The sequence below is a fragment of the Camelus ferus genome, chromosome X, assembly GCF_009834535.1.
Source record: "Camelus ferus isolate YT-003-E chromosome X, BCGSAC_Cfer_1.0, whole genome shotgun sequence".
Lineage (NCBI taxonomy): Eukaryota > Metazoa > Chordata > Mammalia > Artiodactyla > Camelidae > Camelus > Camelus ferus.
The window spans coordinates 95178456-95200886 of NC_045732.1; the positions used below are offsets into that span (position 1 = coordinate 95178456).

At 38.5% G+C, this 22431-nt stretch overlaps 1 protein-coding gene across 1 annotated transcript in view; it reads left to right on the forward strand.

Moving 5' to 3' along the window:
* Positions 1 to 22248, forward strand: part of TENM1 (teneurin transmembrane protein 1) — a 631171-nt gene extending 608923 nt beyond the window's left edge. Inside the window, exons 30-34 of the mRNA XM_032474729.1 lie at positions 6017 to 6313; positions 12200 to 12587; positions 13417 to 14637; positions 15223 to 15365; positions 16760 to 22248. Of these exons, the coding sequence (XP_032330620.1) occupies positions 6017 to 6313; positions 12200 to 12587; positions 13417 to 14637; positions 15223 to 15365; positions 16760 to 17518 (2808 nt within the window). The 3' untranslated portion in view covers positions 17519 to 22248. The remainder of the gene's footprint in view (positions 1 to 6016; positions 6314 to 12199; positions 12588 to 13416; positions 14638 to 15222; positions 15366 to 16759) is intronic.
* Positions 22249 to 22431: the final 183 nt, after the last annotated feature.

Sequence of the window (22431 nt, forward strand, 5' to 3'; positions counted from 1 at the left end):
TACTAATTTAAAACCAGTGGTGACTTCTATATCCGTTCTACCAACTTCATGGAAATTAAACACAGTGCATCTCCCAAACTGTGATGTGGTTATTTGGCCCATCTCACTTATTCCCCTTTCAGCTTCTTCAGCAAAAATTAAACGGGTTCCTCAGTTGCATTGTGAGTTGAGATGCTAGACTAGCATCCGTGAAATTTCAGCCTTCTCCTTCTCCTTTCTTCTAAAAGAAAATCAACGGTCGTGATCGCAGCTTAGAGTTTATCACATTGTGTGTGTGTGTGTGAGTGTGTGTGTGTCTGTGTGTGTGTGTGTCTGTGTGTGTGTATAGGGTTGAACCTTAGCAAACTGCCTTTTTTGTAGGCCAAAAACACTCAAATATCAGCAGTTGCCTCTAGATCAACCTAATATATCTTTTTTTTAATTGAAGTACTGTCAATTATGATATGTCAATTTCTGGTGTACAGCATAATGTCCCAGATATATATATATATATATATATATATATATATATATATATATATATATATATTCATTTTCATATTCTTTAATATATCTTTATCCTACTAACTGAATGAATCAAATTGGAGGGGTTGAAAGGACTTTCTCTGAAGCAATTAAAACACAAACTCCTAGGAGAGAGCAAGAAAAGGCTGTGAGAGGAGGTAGAGGACACTTTTCTTTGGAGCTTCTGCCTGCACCCACCCTTCACAGGCACTTTAATTTCTGCTGGCAACACAACCCATTGCTCCCCAGGGTGTACCCTTCCCTCTTTCCTTTCTGGTCCAAGTGTGAACAAAAAGCAAGCCCTTCTCCTGACTTCTCTTCAGCAAAGCTGAAAAAAAAAAAGTGTAAGGAAAGCCAAAGGATAAATTAAACATAGATACTTCTTCCCCTACTAAAAAATTACCAATCCAAGCTTTCTTACCCCAACATACAGTTCATCAGTTGCCAAACTCAACGGTCTTGTTCAATGTGCAACCTGTCCAGAGAGACCCTTTTTAACTTGGGGCTGTTCTCAAATGTCAACTCTTTCTTTGCCCCTCTCTTTCCCAGGGCAAGGATCGGTAGAGATTGTTTGGAGGAAGAGCGGAAATAAGGATTGATGGCTGACACTAAGGTCAAGGGCTATTATTGTCTTTCAGGCAAACAAGAGCTTGTATGAATGTGTTGCTTTCCCAACCTTGCTCGTGACCCCAGCAGTCAGAGGCAGTCAGCCTATTTTTGCTTCCTGCTGTAGAGGCTGGAGGCACATAAGCACTCAAGAAGGAGCGCGAGGGAGCTCACCTAGAAAAGCACTCTTTCCTCCAGCATTCTCACATGTGGGTTCCACAGCAGACTTGGGGGTGGGGGCCTGCAGCATCTTTAATTCCTTCATCCCCTTTCAGCTCTTAGCCAAATTTTACATTACCTTCTAAACCTGACTTTGAATCTAGCATTTCAGCTACATCTGAATATCAGAGCGCATTATCCAGAAACAGAGAAGCATGGTTGCAGAAGTCTTGACAGGCAGAGAAAGAACATTAGGCAGAGTGTTCCTCTGCTTGCTCTGTAGTGGATTTTTAACAGTGGTCCCTGCTTGTGGAGCTGTAATGACTTTATTAAGAAATGTGTTCTTGAGTAGTAAACTTAATCTATCAGACAAATAAAGCCACAAATTTAGTTGAACTGGAAATCACTTTGTTACTTTGGCTCTTTAACTATCATTATAACATAAATTGTAACAGTTACAACCGTCTCTGGGAGTACATGGATATTTTACAGCTATTGTAAATGAACAGTATTACAGTTAGAGATATGTGGCTATAAAACCACAGGAAAAGTAGTTGAAGAAAGAACACCTGGTTCGCATAAGGTTCCAAGCCCTGCGTATCAAAAGACAGGAAATATGTGCTTCTCTATCACCGGTTAGGTGATAACAGCAGGTTACTGTTTATTTATGCACTATAACACGGCACACGTTGGCTACACATGGTTGAAGAGTCATGCTTCCCAATCTGTTGCTTTATTTCCTGAATGAAACCTACCCCCTGAAACTAACAAGACCCTCCCAAATAATTTGAGTATCTAATCACTAGTCTTCTGGAATTCATGGCATGGAACATTTGCTGTCCTTTTTTTTGGCAGAAGCTCAAAATTAAGGGCAAATATCATTGGCCCCAGCTAGCTGATGAAGGAACTGAAACCAAAATAGATTGGAGAAAAAGCAAAGTGCTCCACTCCAATAGAAAAATGGACAAACTCTGAGCAGACAATTCAGAGAGGACAGACATGTGGCCAGTAGACGTTTAAAAGGGTTCAGCCTCATTTGTAACCAAATAAATGCAAATTTAAACCACAGTAACATACCTTTTTCCCCACTCTCATATTGGGAAAAGCTTACTAACAGTGACAATGCTGGTAAGGATGGAATGAGATGGACTCTCTCACTACTAGTTAATGAGAGCAGAAATCTGTACCTTTCTGCCCTATAAAGTAATACTTCAAGTTGCATCAGGAGTCTTTATTATATTCTTATCATTTGACCCAGTAATTTCACTTATTGGGTTGTGTATTAAAGTAATATTTATTTACAAAAATGTTCAACAAAATATGAAAGATAAAAGAAAAATGAAAAACAAAAATGTTAATTTCCAACAATAGGAGAAAAGACAAATATTTATCATGTAGAAGACATTATGTAACCATTAAAATCCACACTTTAAGAATATTTAATAACGTGAGGGATGCTCAAGATAAAACATTAGCTGAAAAAGTAGGACATAAAACTTTAAGTACAGTCCTAGTGGTATTCTTTAAGTGTATGGACATAGATTATGCAAAAAAAAATGTAGGATAAATGAAATGAAATGCTGCAAAGTATTAGCAGTGGTTCACATTGGAGGATGGGAATACAGGTAATAATTTTCTTTGTATACTTCTATATTTTCCAATTTTTCTGCAATGAAAAAATATCACTTTTATAATGGGGGTGGAGGAGTAGTTGAGGAGGTTATTTTAAAAAGCAGAGTGCACAAGATTACTGAGCAAAGGAAGACTGAGAATGTTGGCTTTGTAGTCATCCAGGCCACAAAGATTGAAAATTCTGGATCTCATTTAGATGTGGAATCCAAAAAAAAAAAAAAAAAAGCTCATAGATACAGAGAACAGATTGGTGGTTGCCAGAAGCAGGAAGTAAAGGGTGGGTGAAATAGGTGAAGGGGTTCAAAAGGTACAAACTTCCAATTATAAGATGAATAAGTTCTGGGGATGTAATAACTATAGTTAATAATACTGTATTGTATATCTAACAGTTGCTAAGAGAATAGATCTTAAATGTTCTCATCACAAGAAAAAAATATTGTAACTACATGTGGTGATGGATGTTAACTAGATTTTTTGTGGTGATTATTTTGCAACATATGGTATTTGTATTTTTGATACAAATATCAAATCATGTTGTACACCTGAAACTAATATAATGTTATACATCAGCTATATCATTTTTTTTTAAATAACAGAAAAAAATTTTTAAGAAAAAAATGTAAAAACTTCTTTCTTGGGAGGAAGGTATAGCCCAGTGGTAGAGTGCATGCTTAGCATGCACGAGATCCTGGTTTCAATCCCTAGTACCTCCATTTAAAAAAATAAGCCTAATTGCCTCCTTCTCCAAAAAAAAGTTGGCAGAATAAATAAATAAACATTTTTAAAAGTGGGAAGTAAATGGGCAAAAAAAAATTTTTTTTTTTAATTTTCTGAGCTAAGATTTTGAAATTTGACTCAGCAGCCCCAAAGGTTTCATGTTTTGGTTTCAGAACTCACTTGAGATTTTATTTAAAATGTTCATTTATGTGCTTATGTTCATTTTTCTGGGAACTCAGTGTACAACTTTCAGTTATTTAAAGGAATCCTTGACCAAAAAAAAAAAAAAATGAACATGAAGTTAAGTTAAATAGCTAGTGAATTGGTTTAGTCCGACTATGATTACCGTAGTCAAGCCTTACTGTTGGTTTTTTCCTCTACCTCATTAACCAGGTATTTAACATTCTGCTCAGGATCATATTGACAATTCCTACAGATATAAATCTAAGATGCCAAGCTGCAGTCACCTTGGAATCTGACACATGGACCTATTCAAAAGCCTAACTAAAATAAGAAAAGTAATGACAATTACTAATATTATTTTTACACATCACCAAGTAACTGTATATGTAATCTCATTTAATTTTTAGCACAAGTCTGTGTTGTAGAGTGGTAAATATCACTCCCATTTCACAGATAAGAAAACTAAGGCCCTGGGTAGAAGAAATGACTGGTGCACAGACAAGCAGCTAATTCAATGTCTCTTGACTCCAGGGCCACTGCTATTTACACCTCTCAAAGTCTCTCCTTTTTTATTTGAAAAGGAAAAAATTTGTCACCTCAAAATATGCCTCTTTGGCATAAAGATTGTTTTAGGCTGTTGGAGGAAGCAATGACTTAAATCTGCATAGCAACCTTACTCTTGTTTACTGTGCTTTTCCCTGGTCACCTCCCATAATGGCTCCCCTGCCCCCAACATCTTCTGTCTTTAGCTAGAGATGGTATTTAGGGTGGTGGCTTCGGCCACTTTGGAGAGTTACTCAGTTTTCCTGGTCTCGCCCATGTGTACAAAAGGTATACCTGCTATTAAACTTCTGTTTGTTTTTCTCCTGTTAATCTTTTATTACAGGGTGAGGAGCGGGAGCCTCAGCCAAGAACCTGGAAGGGTAGAGGGAAAAGGATTTTTCCTCCCCTACACATTCTTGCCTTGGTTCCTGCCAGATATGCTTGAACCCCCTCCACCCAAATTAAAAAGTCTTTTCCTTGAAAGTTGGGTGAAAGGCATAGGGCTTCTCTGTACCATTTTTGCAACTTCCTGGGAGTCAGACTATTTCAACAGAAAAAGTTATAATAAAACAAAGCAAACAACTCACTAAAGTGAAAACTAAACCAAACTGAACTAAAATAAATAAAATAAATTTTAAAAGCTTTTCCCCTGGCTTTCCACCCACCTCCTTCGAAGCTCCATCTTCCACGGAGCCAGCGGTTACTGGTGGGTCTGCCAAACGTTGGCACTGCTAGCTGAAGAGTGGAGCAGATCCCGACAGTTGTCCAGTTGCTTCGAAAACCCAGTAAAAGTGGTCTTTTAGCCAACTTAATGGCTTTCTAAGTCATTTAGTTGTTTGGTTATCTTGGGTAGACCCGGCTGAATTTCCTCAGAGTCGGGCTTTCTCTTGGACAACTTGGCAGCTGCGAGGAGCGCAGAGGGAATGCTAGCATGCAGTCAAGGAAGCCTAAGACCGGAACCAAGCTGAACTATGAACTGTTTCTCAACTCCGGATCCAGACTGAGTTCCATGCTCTAACCTCGTTTAGCATTTGGTAGGGCCACCCTTGCAAATACTGGGGGACCTACCAACACCTGCCATGCTTGCCTGCTGGCCTCCACGAAAATATTACTGAGTGGGCTTCCATCTCCAGGAGAGCACCTGAGTTCCTCTGTGGTCCCCTGTGATAGATGTGAAGTGATATGACTCCATGCCCAGAAGAACAAGGAAGCCAAAGGGAATCTCTGTAGCAATTAGAGGGGGCTCACTCTATTCCTTCTTTCTGATTTCTAATTATGTAAATAATTCACCAATCTGTGTTCTCGCCACTTCACTGGTAAAAAGGAGAGGGAAGTCCCATGCCTTAACAGGCATCTGACTCACATAAAATAAGATTACATAAGTACTGAAAATCGTATTAGCACACTTGAGGCTTGAATTGGGAAAAATACCATCAACAACCATGTGTGGAGGATCTGGTGCATATAGGGATTAAGACAAGGTTGTCCAAGGTTGTCCAGTCTGGCAGGAGAATACAGATAAGTGTCATCTGAGGAACATGAAGCCATGTGGATTCAAAGGCAAGAGAGACCCCATTGCTGGAGAATCAGAAAAAGCTTTGCTTTGGTGAATGTATTTGATGGGAGAAACTAAGGCAGTGCTTAAAATGTTGTTCGTATCTCTTTGTTGTAGGCCCATAACAGAAACCTGCTCTCCATCGATTTTGATCATATAACTCGCACAGGAAAGATCTATGATGACCATCGGAAATTCACCCTTCGAATCCTTTATGACCAGACTGGACGACCTGTTCTGTGGTCCCCCGTAAGCAGATATAATGAAGTAAACATCACATATTCACCTTCAGGATTGGTGACATTTATTCAAAGAGGGACGTGGAATGAAAAAATGGAATATGACCAGAGTGGGAAAATAATTTCAAGAACTTGGGCTGATGGGAAAATTTGGAGTTATACCTACTTAGAAAAGGTAAGTACATAAGGAAAATAAACTCGTTCTGAGTTTCTGAATGAGTATATTGAAAGCGGCACGAATTACCGGCCATGGTGAGGACCTGCAGGAGAGAAATCCGTGTTCTGGCTGTTCTGTGCTATAGAATTAACAACAACCAGAAATTCTACCTGTAAGGATAAGCTGTTTTTCAGCTGAAAACTTTCCCCAGCCCCACATTCTGCCAGGTACTCTTTCCAACTGAAGCCAGGATAATGGCTTTCTCCTCATTTAAGCATATTTGTTCATGCTCCTGAAAATGTATCTTTATTATTATGAAAGCTCACACGAAAGTAAAAATAGGTAGAAAATTATAAAATTGCGTGTTAATGTATCTCTGCTCTGGAAAAGAGCCTCTTACACAGAGGATAAGGAATTCTAATTTTGTTAGGATAGTCAGTGAAGGTTTAGTAAGATACATTTGAGGACTAATTTTCCTGAGTAATGGGTCTGAGGAAATGTGGGCAGTGGGGGCCTCATTGCTAGGAGTCCTTTGTATGCAATGAACTTCCAGTAGCATTCTTAAGGGGAGCGCGCAGCCTCTATCTGCTACGAGTGGGCAAGGATTTTAATCCCACCACCGGATCCATCTGTCAAACATCAGCCCCACACAGCAAAATGGTTTCTGGCCAGATCAGTTGCAGAAGACAATAAGAGACATTGATCTCTCTGCCATCTCCATTTCTGATATCCTAAGATATTGTCTTTTTTTCCCCAAAATCTATCTATTCAACTCAATTCATCAGTTTTGAGTTAATTTCTGGGAAAATTGAAAAATGCTTTCCCTTGAGGAGTCAGAGGTAATCAGTGCAAGGTAACCCCTAGAAGTTCTTAGAAAACTCGTAGGAGCTCATGGCTTACATGGTGAAATTTCACTATTTGCACCAAATGATGCTAAGCCTTTGTGATATACCTCTGAAAGTTTAAAAAAAAAAAAGTGTGCCAGTGATTGTACATCATTACAAAACTATTGTACTAGTTCCCAGAGTCAGTCTCTGGGGAATTTGCCAAGTTGGAGATGCCTAGGAGATAAAGCAGAACTCCTCTTGAGAACCAAGGAGAGGAGGGAATCCTCTGCTGTACCTACCCCGTGTCCTTTTCTGCTGAAGACATCAATGAAATCTATCATCTGTACTCTCCACTGAGAACATCTGAATCTTATAGAGTGGCTCTTTTCTCTTTTGAATTTCAATAACAAGAATGATGGGCAAAATCATATGACTAATGTTCACAAAGTGCTAAACTTGTTGCAAAATTAACTGAATCCAAATATTTGGTGGTATGTTTACAGAGGCAAGGCATATAATGATGACCTTCATATGAAAAAAAAGAGATACCACTGATTACTAGCAGAAGCTAGGCCGATTAGTTTTTCCAGGAACGAGGATGACTTTGCGCTGATCCTTCCGCAGCGCAGGTCTATGTGTGACTAGTGAAGCAACCAGCACTCCTCAGGGATATGCATGGCTTCGAACGCATAACCCCAGCCTCGCTAGCACCACAGTCTGGCCACTGAGCTAATTGTCTATAGACAGTTGCATCAGGGTCTTGTAGAACTTTCCCTTTAGGCTGTCTATACAATGACAAAAGAGCCTGTTGAAACTTAAATTTTAGCCCTGCATACCATTATTTCGCCTTTTCTCTGACACCAATGAAGCAATTTAATTGTTCCCTTTTCTGGATTAGCTGATCATTTCATCACACTTACTTCAGCAAAGAATTATGTGACGCAAACTTCACTTAAGTTCTTTTTGCTACAGAAACTTAGTTGACAGCAATTCTTTGAAAAACAAAACAAAGACAACTTTCTGAGTCAGTGTCTGAAGTAGGCAGAAATAAGACCTTATTGACACAGAATAATGTATTGAGAAAAGCCCCAGTGACTTCCAAAGACTAGTTTACTGACCAGTGAGACAAGCGAAATCACTTGATCTTTTTAGTTGACTTTTGTCCGTGTCTTGATCTCACATTTAATTTGTTCTCTAATTACCAGGTAGCCCCTGACTTAAGCAATCCTATTAGGCAAAACTCAGAACCTACAAAACACATAATTATGAAATGGTTCTTTACTTTCCAAAAATCATTTATCATGAGATTGATTTTATTAACATTATTATTACCAGTGATAATAAGTAATTCACTAAATAGAAGCAGCAATTAAATGAAATAATATAAAACATCCAGCACATCTAGTCATTCAATATAAGTTAGTTCCTTTCCATTTAAATCATGCATTATAGTATTTATTTTCAAGTCAGAGAACTTAAATGCTAGCTCTTACTGCTACTTGAAGGTAAAATTAAACAGGAAAGAAGGGAAGGAAGGAAAAAAGGAAGGAAATTAAAGCATCTTTGAAATTGTGATTCTAGGGAAAAAAGAGAAAGAATATTGAATTTACAAAAATCCAATTTATATGTAACTTTTCCAGTGAGGTGATGAGTTTCTGTGACTCTTTTCAAGTTCTCTTTTTAACGTGGCCTTTGCTGCAGCATTCTTTCACTATGTCTAGGGCAGAACAAGGACAAAGAGACTGGCTCTTGTAGTGTATTTTGAAGTAAGAAATCTCAAACTTTAAAATATATATATTTTATATATAGAAATATATATAAAATGCTTCTTGTATTACCTCTGTCAATTTGCTTGCCATCCCTATGCCATGATATATTAAAAAGCAAACAGCAGCTATTTCACAGTAATGTGCAGAAATTTTGTAAAAATTGTTTGTCTTCCTCTAGAGTAAGTAAAAGTCACATGTATCATTTTCATGCACAATGGTTTGTATCCATTAGGAGAAAAATAATTATTTGGGTAATAACTGTGGTTGCTCAAATGATCTCTTCTCTACTAAAAAAACCAATTATTGTTTCTTAAATCTTCTGTATGTGGTCATTAATTCTCTATTTTGATTTATGAGCCTTCCCTGAGTTAATTAGATTTTGAAGACTTGTGGGGCTAAAATTTGATATTAGAGTAAATGTGTAAATCTTTCCATTTCTAAAAATCATTCTTGAGAATTTCATTTTTTAAATGCATTTAAATATACTTTATAATCATTTAATAAGAAACCTTGGTCTGATACATTTACATAAAATTGTCTCTTTGGGGCTGAAATTTTCAAAGGCTGCCTAGAGGGACAGAATGCAGCCTTTGGCTTGTGCTTCCAGGTGGCCCCACACTGCCATCTGGTGATCATCCGAATGCTTTAATTTTTCAAATTCCTGCCGTCTCTCATTTCTATTCCCATTCAAATGAATATACACAATGTTGATTGTTCTTTTTTTTTCTTTACAATGCTCTCACAATCTTTTAGGATCTCACAATCCATTTTTAAAAGATACAGTGCCCCCACTCTATTGTTTGGACTAATAAGAAAGGTCTTTTATCCTGTAGCAACACAGTGGGCATTGGATGGACTCATAAGCATGGTTTTTGAACAAACTGATAATAATGCCCACCCAAAGTGAAGAAGCAGCTAAGTGAGAGCTAAATGCTATTCTGGCAGCACAACAGTTACACTCACGAGATTTCTAATCACATCATCCGCATTCTTGCCATTGGCAGGAAGCTATAAAACAAACCAGGGAGCTTTCGAGACAGCGCAGCGTCAGCACCACCTAGGAACAGGGTCAGGCAGTGCTTTACTGCAGCACGGGGAGAGGACACAATGGAGATGTGCTGTAAATGTTTGGCAAGGCTGGTACAGCAACTTGAAAAGGCCTGGCCCAGGCAGGCTGGTACTAGATAATGTGTGGGAGCCATATGGTGATTGTCCCTGGCCTGCATCACAGGTGACAGATGTCATTTGTTCATGGCAAATTGACAGAAGAGAGTGAAAGGAGCTGAGAAATATGGCTTTCAGCATGGAGGTGATGCAAAGGCATTTCCCACCAGTCTCCCCCCAGGTTCTGCTGAGTTCTGCCTTGGTCAAGGAGGTGCCTGGCCCTTCGTGTCCTCATGCCCACGCAGGAGTTCCGAGTCTCCTGCCTTCTGTTCAGCAGGGTTTCCAGAGCTGCCAAGGTCCACAGGTGATGAGGTGACAGAGTTTCCACACATGGCTCTGTATCCCCAGGCAGAGTACTTGGTGGAAAAGAAAAAGTATAAGCGAACGAGCAAATAAGTGCTGACTTTGACTTCACATTACTGACATGCGATTCAAAATCAGGTCTCAGAAGGTCAGGGAGGACACGCAGTTTCAAGAAGCATAATCAGTATGAGAATATAATTTCATATTTAGGAGATTTAAATGTACATTATATATGTTTATGTAATTCATATTCATAAATATTTATGTAATTTATATTTAGAAAAGATACCTATTGTTTTCATAACAGAAAGTTCAGAAAATAAAGCTCAACTAAATCTTTTTGCTTGATAAGGCAATTCTCAAGAAAGGTGGGGCAAAGCTCCCTAGGGAGTTATATCAGAATTTTCAGGGATGAGCAATTTTTATTTTTATTAAAAGATGAGATTTAAATGGTTTTCATTTAGAAATAGGGTTTGAGTCCTCCCTAAAACAGTGTTCCTTTTATGTCTCTATTGAAAATTAAAAGAAGATAAACCAGTATCAATGAAACACCTATTACATGCGAGGCATCATATCTCAACAAGTAACTGTTTCTGAAATACAGATCAGTTTGGGGGAGAGGGCTTGCATAACCAGAGAACTTTCACTTTCAATGGCCTGTTTCCCTAATATAGTTTAAAACATGAATTGCAAAGCAATTCAGTAGTCCCCTCTTACCCACAGGGGATACATTCCAAGATCTTCAGTGGATGCCTGAAACTGCGGATAATACCAAATCCTGCACTAGGGGGCAGGTAGCGTGTACAACATGGAGACGCTGGACAAAGGATGATTCACATCCTGGGCAGGACAGTGTGAGGTTTCATCACACTACTCAGAACGGCAATTTAAAACTTCTGAATTGTTTATTTCTGGAATTTTCCATTTAATATTTTCAGACAGCAGTTGACTGTGGGTAACAAATGGTAGAAAGCAAAACTGTAGATAAGGACTGCTATAATAATAATATTTTATATACAACTTTTGAGAAAGACATCTACCATATGAAGTCAATCAGTACTTTTTGGTGATTAATACTTCATATGTGGCATGCCTTACCCTCCAGTGACCTCTTTCCAGTCCATCCCCACATTAAAGTAACTTTTCTAGAATACCGACTGGATTGTTTTTTCCAGCGGTGCAACCCCCCTATCCTTCTACTTGCTTTCAGTGGTTCAATCCCTTGTTGCCAACAGCTTTAAGTCCAAACTCCTTAGCATGGCTTAGAAAGCCCAGAATGCTCAAGACCCAGCCTACCTGCCTGGCCTCATCTCTTACCAGTCACCACTCCCAACAACACACCCATGCTCTGGCCACACAAAATTCCTCTCGTTCTCTGGAAAAGCCATGTTCTTTTTCTGGTCCAGACCCTCACAATGCTGTGCCCTGTGTCAGGAGTACTCTCTCCCCACTCGGCCTCACTGCCTCCCTGCCTTCACCTGGCCCACCTCTAGTCCCCATGCAGATCTCAACTTGAATGTCAGAGTCTCCAGGACACCTTCCTTGACCTCTTAAGTCTGGGTTAGCTGCTCTTCGTCCACCTCTCACGGGCATTCTGTCCTTCCCCTGTCCTAACACATTTCACACTGTATTGTAATTGTTTGGTTATTCATCTTCCTCTTCCATTAAACTCTAAGTTCCATGAGGATAGACACACTCTTGCCCACTAGGGTCCACCACGGTGCCTGGCAGACATTAAGTGCTCGATAAATTCGTGTGGATGAATGAATGAATGTGAATTTGCTTTAATCTCTTCAAGTTTAGTGGAATTATTATGCTGTCGTGACTTTGTCTCGTTTCAGTCTGTGATGCTTCTCTTACATAGCCAGCGGCGTTATATCTTTGAGTATGACCAATCGGACTGTCTGCTCTCAGTCACCATGCCTAGCATGGTGCGCCACAGCTTACAGACCATGCTTTCAGTGGGCTACTACCGGAACATCTACACCCCACCCGACAGCAGCACTTCTTTTATCCAAGACTATAGTCGAGATGGCCGACTGCTACAGACCCTGCATCTGGGGACAGGGCGCAGAGTTTTATACAAGTACACCAAGCAAGCAAGGCTGTCCGAGATTCTCTATGATACCACGCAGGTCACATTAACATATGAAGAGTCTTCTGGAGTGATTAAGACAATCCACCTGATGCACGATGGCTTCATTTGCACGATCAGATACAGGCAGACAGGTTGGTTGTGAAAGAGTGGTGATGTACACAACCACATCAGTCTTAGGGAATTTTTGCTGGCCTCAGTCAGAGACAGAAGCATTCACCTATAGACATTCAGTCCAACCAACTTTCACCTGAGTTAGCAAATTCTCTTCCATTGAAAATTAAAAATACATTAGAGGCTGCAGGAAAGCTGATTCCTTAAAAACATACAGAGTATTTTCTTTCTCTCGGCTCTCAAGAAAGTTGAGATCTAAGGATCTAGTCTAACTGTATACCCATCCCTACTCACCACCAAATCTTCCCAAAGATGCAGCTGCAAGATATGAGCCTCAAGCCCTATGTAACCTCTGTAAGTCTCAGTTGAAGGCAAAATGTCTTCAAAAGTCAGATCTTCTGATTATATTTCATCCTTTGGGTTTATAAATGCCCCAATTCACTTACTTATATGTTAGACTTTGTCAAATCCTCACCCTGGGACTTTATAGCACAAGTTAAATGAACTGAAAGTATTTTTGTCAGTAATTATAAAAAGAAAGCCTGTTTACCATATCAGTTTCACTATCTCAAGTACTGAAAGGGTTATTACTTCTGTAGTTCCTATAATTAAGTTATTCTATAACTATAATATACAGTATTTAAATTTTTTTCATATTTGATGATCACAACAATGAGAATCTCTCTCTATGAGATGAGCTGGCCAGGCATTAGATATTGGAGGTCAATCTCTAATATTTTATTTTCAATGTAAAAGCATCGATAGTAAAGAAAGGAACACTAGAACTATCTGATTGCTCAGTATTAAGCATCTAGCTTTCTTCTCATTATTTTTATTTGATCCTTGCAGGACCCCTTATTGGACGCCAGATTTTCAGATTCAGTGAAGAAGGCCTTGTAAATGCCCGCTTTGACTACAGTTACAACAACTTCCGTGTCACCAGCATGCAAGCTGTGATAAATGAAACCCCTTTGCCCATAGATCTGTACCGATATGTTGATGTCTCTGGTAGAACAGAACAGTTTGGAAAATTCAGTGTAATTAATTATGATTTAAATCAAGTCATAACTACTACCGTGATGAAGCACACCAAGATCTTCAGTGCCAATGGACAAGTCATTGAAGTCCAGTATGAAATCCTAAAGGCAATTGCCTACTGGATGACTATTCAATACGATAATATGGGCCGAATGGTCATCTGTGATATAAGAGTAGGAGTAGATGCCAATATAACAAGATACTTCTATGAATATGATGCTGATGGGCAACTTCAAACTGTTTCTGTAAATGACAAAACCCAGTGGCGTTACAGTTATGATCTGAATGGAAACATCAACCTCTTAAGCCACGGAAATAGTGCTCGTCTTACTCCTCTCCGATATGACCTCCGAGATCGCATCACCAGACTAGGAGAAATTCAGTATAAAATGGATGAAGATGGCTTTCTGAGGCAGAGGGGAAATGACATATTTGAATATAATTCAAACGGTCTGCTGCAGAAAGCCTACAATAAGGCTTCTGGCTGGACTGTGCAGTATTACTATGACGGGCTTGGGCGACGCGTTGCCAGTAAATCCAGCCTAGGACAACACCTCCAGTTCTTTTATGCAGACCTTGCCAACCCCATAAGAGTTACTCATTTGTACAACCACACGAGCTCAGAGATTACATCCCTCTATTATGATCTCCAAGGTCACCTTATTGCCATGGAGCTAAGCAGTGGTGAAGAATATTATGTAGCCTGTGATAATACAGGCACCCCACTAGCCGTGTTTAGCAGTCGAGGTCAGGTGATAAAAGAGATCTTGTACACGCCTTATGGAGATATCTATCATGACACTTACCCTGACTTTCAGGTCATCATTGGTTTTCATGGCGGACTCTATGATTTCCTTACTAAATTAGTGCACCTGGGGCAAAGGGATTATGATGTTGTTGCTGGTAGATGGACAACGCCTAATCATCACGTATGGAAAGAGTTGAACCTCCTTCCTAAACCATTCAACCTCTACTCCTTTGAAAATAACTATCCTGTTGGCAAAATTCAAGATGTTGCAAAGTATACCACAGGTATTTAAACGGCATAACACTGTATAAAGTAAAGAGAAAGCTGGGTGGTGTTTATCACCTAATCTCAGTGCCTTTGTAAATATGCTTCCTCTTCCTGCCAGCTAGCCCACAAGTTATTGTACAGTCCCTCTCTTCCTTAGTCTTCTACAGTGAGCAAAAGTGTGCAGGTTGGCATAAAACACGATGCTTTTGCACCCCAGTCCATTTTTCTCTGTCCTTTTAAGCTTCCTGTTTGTAGTTTTCACTCTGAAAAGCTTCTACAAATAATCTCATAAAAGAAAAATTCAGGATTCTGTTGCATCAAATAAATCTAAAATCACAGTCTGCGTGGCCTTACTACCATTACCATGTTAAGAATATCAGCACAGTAAACTGAGCCAATCTCTCTGATTATCCGTAAATCAAAAGGTTTCCCTGGAGAACAGATCCTATGTTTTAGAGTGGGTGATGCACAGGGAGTTTATCACTAACTTAACATTGCTTAAACATATTAAAGGCAGAAGATATATCTTTTAAGCTTTCCACAAAGGTTGTAAAGTATGGGCTTTACAATTTTGTTTTTCTTTTAAATTTTGTGTCTCACAGACATTGGAAGTTGGTTGGAGCTGTTTGGTTTCCAGTTACACAATGTACTACCTGGATTTCCCAAACCAGAATTAGAAAATTTGGAATTAACTTACGAGCTTCTACAGCTTCAGACAAAAACTCAAGAGTGGGATCCCGGAAAGGTTAATAAAAGTTTTACCATCTTCATTTAGCTGAAAACACAAAAGATCATCCAACACCATGAAATGGTGTTAACGTATATTTGCTTACTTATGTTTGAGTCTTCTTGTATATTCAGTTAAATGTCCATGATTAATTGAGGCAGTGGGAAAAGGCTTCCATGAGGACAGGATCAGGGAATCGGAGCTTTCGGAAAAGAAAAAACTAATGTGTGAGTTGATGACTGCTGCGGCAGACAAACAAGAGGAAAGAGGAACCAAACTTTCAAAATTCAGAAATGGGCTACCAAGGGCAATTCCAGATTCTACATAGAGAAGATTGCTCACTGAGAGACACAGAAAGCATCAGATTTCCAACTGCAAAATAATTCAGGGCATAGTGCATTAAGAGCATGGGAATAATAGAATTAAATTCTTCTGATAAAGAAAAAGTATATAAGAGCCGTGAAGCAAAAATAATAAATCCTACAGAGATAAAGTCTCTGGAAAAATAGGAATACCAAAACATTCAAGGTTCAGCAGATAATTGCATCAATTATTGAGGTACAAATGAAAACAAGCAGGAACTTTTTCTCTCAGTTGAAAGAAATAGGAATATCTGTGCTTGCAAAAAATCAATGGCTTTAACAAAATAAAACTGAAATTTGGGTGGGAGGGCTTGAAATCTGAGTGTAAAAAATTCTAAGGGAAAGGAAATTGTAAATAGATACTATAAGCTTATCACTTTTTGCCAATACGTATAATATGTAAGTGCTTTTTGTACTTACAAGTACTGAGAAAAGCAAAATGTTGAAAATTGCTGAAGCTTTGTAATGGATACTTGGAGGTTCATTATTCCCTTCTTTTAATTTCTTAGTATGCTTGAAATTTGCAAGCATAAAAAGGGTTTTTGTTTTTAAATCCACATGAAAACGATCAGTGAACTTGCTGATTTGTCCTTGTTATTTATAAGGTCATAAGCCACTTGAGAGCAAGAATGACACCTTATACCATCTCTTTATATGTCACTGTGGCTAATGTATTACTCTACAACCAGTAATAAACAGCTAGTCAGTGTTACTTGAATTGGTAAAAATGAAATGTCTCTGGAGAGCTAGACCCACTTAAGTGCCTTCTAGCTCTGAGATTCTATGGTATCAAGTTTGAACATATTTCCTTATGCTTAACTCACCAGGATGTCAAGGAATATATGCCAGGTGATCAAGTCACTTCTTAGCCTTTTCCTTTCCAAATCTCTGATGAAGAGATTCCAAATTTGGCTTGTTTTTAAATCATAAGCTAGCAAGTTCAAGAGAGAAGGAAGCAATGTTGCCAGCCCTTGTTTTCCACAATCACCGAGCATCTGTCAAGTGTCTAATCCTGTGCTGCTCTTGCTCTGTGTCTTTCCTCTTTCCTAGACCATCCTGGGTATTCAGTGTGAGCTCCAGAAACAGCTCAGGAATTTCATTTCCTTGGACCAACTTCCTATGACTCCCCGATACAATGATGGACGGTGCCTTGAAGGAGGGAAGCAACCAAGGTTTGCTGCTATTCCTTCTGTTTTTGGAAAAGGTATAAAATTCGCCGTCAAGGATGGCATAGTAACAGCTGATATTATAGGAGTAGCCAATGAAGATAGCAGGCGGCTGGCTGCCATTCTCAATAATGCTCATTACCTGGAAAACCTACATTTTACCATAGAGGGGAGGGACACTCACTACTTCATTAAGCTTGGGTCCCTGGAGGAAGACCTGGTGCTCATCGGTAACACCGGGGGGAGGCGGATTCTAGAGAATGGGGTCAACGTCACGGTGTCCCAGATGACTTCAGTGGTGAATGGGAGGACTAGACGGTTTGCAGATATCCAGCTCCAGCACGGGGCTCTGTGCTTCAACATCCGGTATGGGACCACTGTCGAAGAGGAAAAGAATCACGTGTTGGAGATCGCCAGACAGCGCGCTGTGGCCCAGGCCTGGACTAAGGAGCAGAGGAGGCTGCAGGAAGGGGAAGAGGGTATTCGGGCGTGGACAGAGGGGGAAAAGCAGCAGCTTTTGAGCACTGGGAGAGTTCAAGGCTATGATGGGTATTTTGTGTTGTCTGTTGAGCAGTATTTAGAACTTTCTGACAGTGCCAACAATATTCACTTTATGAGACAGAGCGAAATAGGCAGGAGGTAACAAAAAAAATCCCTGCCTTTGCGTCACCAAAGACTGCCTGTTTTTAAAACGTAAAATGGTTTATTGTAACGGTTTTCTAGATCAGAACTCTGTATATGTAAATATGGAGGAAAAACATATCCAACTGCCTTTCAATGTGACGGAAGATGGTATTTTAATATTGTTTGTTTAAACTCTTTGAGAAATGACAGAGATATTTAGTTCTTGTGTGGCAGTATTCAAAATAACACAAGTAGAGCTCAAACAACTAAAAAAAAAAATTCGGCAAGCACCACTTTAAATTTGTCGAGCCATGCATATGTTCAAATATAAAGAAAGAACCCAAGGTTCTCTATCTCTATTGTGACCCGAGGTTTCCTATTTCACTGTTGGCAGAACTTGCGGGCTAGTTGGAAGGTGGTGCAATAGTATCTGAACCTTGCATTTCAAAAGACTGCCAGCTCTTTCATCAGATCTGTTATAGGAAGCTTCAAAAGAAGTGTAAAGTGTCCTCAGCCACCATCTCCTAGAGTCAGGACCCATTTGCCCTTCCTCCCTGATTACTTCTCCTTGCTTGTTGAAGTAAATGCCATGTTGTTGTGCTGTGTTTTGGCGTGTGGTGGCTGCGTTCCGTGTACCACACTTCCCCGTGGGTGTGGGCACCAGACCCAATTGCCACTATCTGCTTGTGCGTACATGATACCAAGGCAGCTGGCTAGTGTAACTTCTCCGCCTCAACCTGTTTTGACTACATTTTGTACTCAATTGTCCAGCTGTATTGGTGTCATGTAAACATAGCTTTTATTAACCTGGGTAGGAAATTCTCATTTATATATAGGGTGTCTTTTGGTCATAGTTTCACATTCGTGATTCAGTATTTATACACTAAATCCAATGGTTTTGTGCACATGAAAGGTAATTTACTACAAAGTGTGATTCTGGTACAAAAAAAAAAAAAAAAAAGGCTTTCACAGGCATGCACGCGTGGGATACCGCTAGAGTACACTCACTACTACTGCAGAAACTCACAAGAGCCGAAACCTTAAAAAAACAGATAGACCTAGTACTAAGGTGAAAGGAAAGTACCAAAGGGAAGACCAAACTAAACATCACGGTAGTTGCTGCCACGTTGTTTCACCGCACTTAGGTTTATCTTTCAAATGTACAATTCTGTATTGACATCTCCCAGCCATAGTCAGGAAATTTAATTAAGTGAGCCCTTTCCAACCTAAAGCATTTCAACTAATTATAGAGAGGCAGACTAGTTTTTACAAACATAATTTATATGGTTAGTTATTTTCGTTCTGTCTTTGCCCATTTATTTTTTATTTAATCATCTCTTCTGCTTAGGAAAATAACTATTTTCCAGGAAGTGTGATTTTGTTCCACGATCAGTTAAAATTTAGAAAAAGATCAGGATTAGTGTTAATATCAGCTGCAGTTTCTCAATCTTTATGACTCCTGTAGTAAGAGAAGTCCCTTGGTGAGCTGGGAGATTTGAGCCCAGTGACAAAGAGACAGTTTGTAAACTGTTGCGTAATTGTAAGTTATCACAAATGAAAATACATGACAGCTCAATGTGGCCTATAGAAAATTCCCCTGAGCCAGCTTCAGCTCTTTCATCACTGAGTCTGGACATTTGCTATGTCTGAAGGAGAATTTATGATGGACTGTCACAGTTTGGATTCTCTCCAGCCACTACCTAAATGCAGTGTGGGGTCATTGCCTTGCTTTGTGATGACAGTTTTTTTGAAAATATGCAAAGTCAAAATACAGGCTCATGTTAAGCTTTGTTAAAGAGTCTGGCCCTAACTACATAAAGTAGAGTGAGAGAAAAGCAAGGACCCACAGACAGTAGGAAAAGGTGTATCCAAACATCTCATTCTCAAAACCTTCAGATTGGGGTTATCACATCATATGTGTGTATTCTGAGAGAGAGAGAGAGAGAGAGAGAGAGAGAGAGAATTCATGATGAGCTCATCTCTCCTCTTAATTGGAAGCTCATCAGCTCAAAAGATTACTAATCCAGACTACAATCATACTATTGGATTTTTTTTTCCTGAATCAGGCCTGTGTTAATGGTACAATATTTATGCAGGATGGGATTCTGAAATTACGAACAAACTTGTTGAAAATTTGAATACCTCCACACCAGCCTAAAAATGGACCTTAAGTTCCTAGAACTTCTAATGTTCTTTTAAGTCAATGGAAAAACAATTTATCAACTGTATATAGAGAGTGCATTCATATATGTGATGATGTATTTTATCACTAATCCAAGATGTCAATATTAGAGTCTATTTTGCTTATATTTTAAGCAATTATACTTTTTTGCACTTCACTGATGACGTATCATTTTCAAACTGCTTTAAATATCCATTAGAAACAAATATTTGAAGCTTTGACTTAATAGTACTTACCTTGAACTGTGCATTTCTAGTTTGTAATACATATTTATTTAGTTTGTGCCTTTAGTTTCTTAAAGTTATATTTGTATTATATTCAGGAAATGCACTTTTTATCACTTGCAGCTGTGGTTTTAATACTGCCTTGAACTATTACTATTCTTTTTACCGCTTCCAAAGTTTTTTGGAAAGAAAGAGAAAAAGACCCAAAAGGTTAGCACTAATGAATAGTAAATCTAAGAGAAATATTTTAGCATTTCTTAATAAGAACATGGAGATATCGAGCACATCACTTCCTCCTCTTCTGAATACAGAGAATGCCTTCATTGACTTGAAGTTCTCAAGTTTAAATGAATGAAAGAACAATTCATTTGCGTTTCCTGATGAAAGTAAAAGCATTTTAAAGAGAAATCTGTAAATTTCTCATACCCAGAAGACAGGCGGCTGACACTACACAGCCACATGCCACTCAAGTTAGTTTGAGTGAGAGCACACAGCTGGGCTCTCCTGTGAAGAATATTCTGGGCCGGAGGCAGGGAATACTCCGTGGTTGTTTCTTTTTCCTAGTTAGGCCCATTTTATTTGTGCTGCTTTGCTTTGTTTTGTTTTGACTCTTGCACTACAGTCTAGAAATCCAAATGAGCTGAGAAGTTCACAGTTGAACATTTCAATATATTTATTTTTAGTTGTCATTCTAATCATTATTGATTAGAAGCAAGACTCCTGAAGGAAAGGGAACTAGAGCCCAATTCATAATAATTTTTAATAAAACCCTCACCATATAAATAAGCATATGTTTTATTTTTAACCCAACAAAATATTGTATGAAATAAGCGTGTCCTTTACTGTCAATTTATCTAGAAGATCTATACTATACAGACTATATATTTAATATAATATAATATATACAACATAGCCAAATGTATGAAAAATTGATGATATATAATTTGGAATTCAAATGCTAACTACTTAGAGAGTTATACAATTAAATTCTAATTTTCATAAGATTTTTCTTTTTCATCACTGTTGACATAGTTTCAAGCATTCTATCATGTTGTTTCTACTCGTTTTTCTTTTTTCTTTTTTTCCTTTTTTAAAAAATATTCTTTTAACCAGACCAGGCCCCACTATCATGTCACCTAAGAGAGTCAGGACAAAGTTTTTGCATTTATAAAGATATGCTCCTGTAAGGGCGACTGTAATGGAGTTCAGCGCTAACGGAAGCAAAAGTGCAGTAATCAAGTATGGAAAGACACTTTTGGAGAGACTGGAGTGTATTATAACTTGTGGAAAAACAGAAGGCTCCAGATTGGATGCAACATTCTTACTTTCTTGGCGGAAGTTGCATACACATAGCTGACCTGACTAGTAGTTCAGATCCCAGACTGCTCTTCCACAGCCTTCTGTAAGGTTCTTTATTCTGCAAAAAAAAAACAAAAACAAAAACAAAAAAAAACAAAAAAAACACAAAAAAACAAAAACAAAAAAAAACACAAAAAACAACAAAACAAAACAAATAAAAAAACCAGAAAACAACAAACAACAACAAAAAAGAATTCAACCGCAAAATAGTGACTGTTTCAGTGTGTCCTTCATGTGAAAGCTTTTAAGGACCAAATATACTACTGTGTGTAAGAAGAAATTACTTCCTAAACAGTAACTGAAAATAGTTAGAGTTAAACTTGCTGTGGATTTTGTCTTGGCAGTTGTCATCTTACATTATTTGTCAAAGGAAATGTGTTTGGCAGTTAAAAATCTTTCCTTAGATTTAGTGGTGGACTTTAACCTCTTAAATAAATGTTAGTATATCAGATTGTGTCCTTGAAAAATATTTTACTTGTATGAATCATGACAATGTCTAAATCTTTACTATTCTTCTGGCAAAAGCATCAGTAAGAGAGAAGGTGAAAAAGAGAAGTATAGCCTTTACGTCAAAAAAATATTCTTTTTTAGCTGCTTACTTTCTCATGAGAAGTAAAGATGTTTACAGTGTATGCCAAGATTTTCAGTTTCTATATAACAACAGTTAGAGGTTCTAATCATACTGGAAATTGTGTTATAATGGCCTGAGCCATGTTGCTAGGAAACAATAGGTTCCAGTTTTGTATTCCTGCTCTCACTCCTGTGCTGAAAAGTGACTGGATACTGTACAGGTTCATGTTCTCTGGCTGCAGTTAAATGGTCTTTTGCATTTTGCTCTGGCTTTCAGGCCAGAAGCATGCATTTTTCTACAAGAGCATCACAACAACATGCTGTAAATATTTCAAGTTAAACATTATGTGTCGATATTTGAAAGAAAAAAGTACTTTGAATATTTCATTTTTAAAAAATAAAACTGCAAATGAACACTGTGTCCCATTTTATTCATGCGCCAAATTGAGACAGGAAGGGGCAGGGCACAGCCATTCAAGGAACAACACAATAATTACCACCAGAATGGGAAAGATTCAACCCCCAGTAGGCCTTGAAGCTCAAGATGGTGGGAGATTTGACTTCTAGTAGAACTTCAACTTCATTATACACCCATTG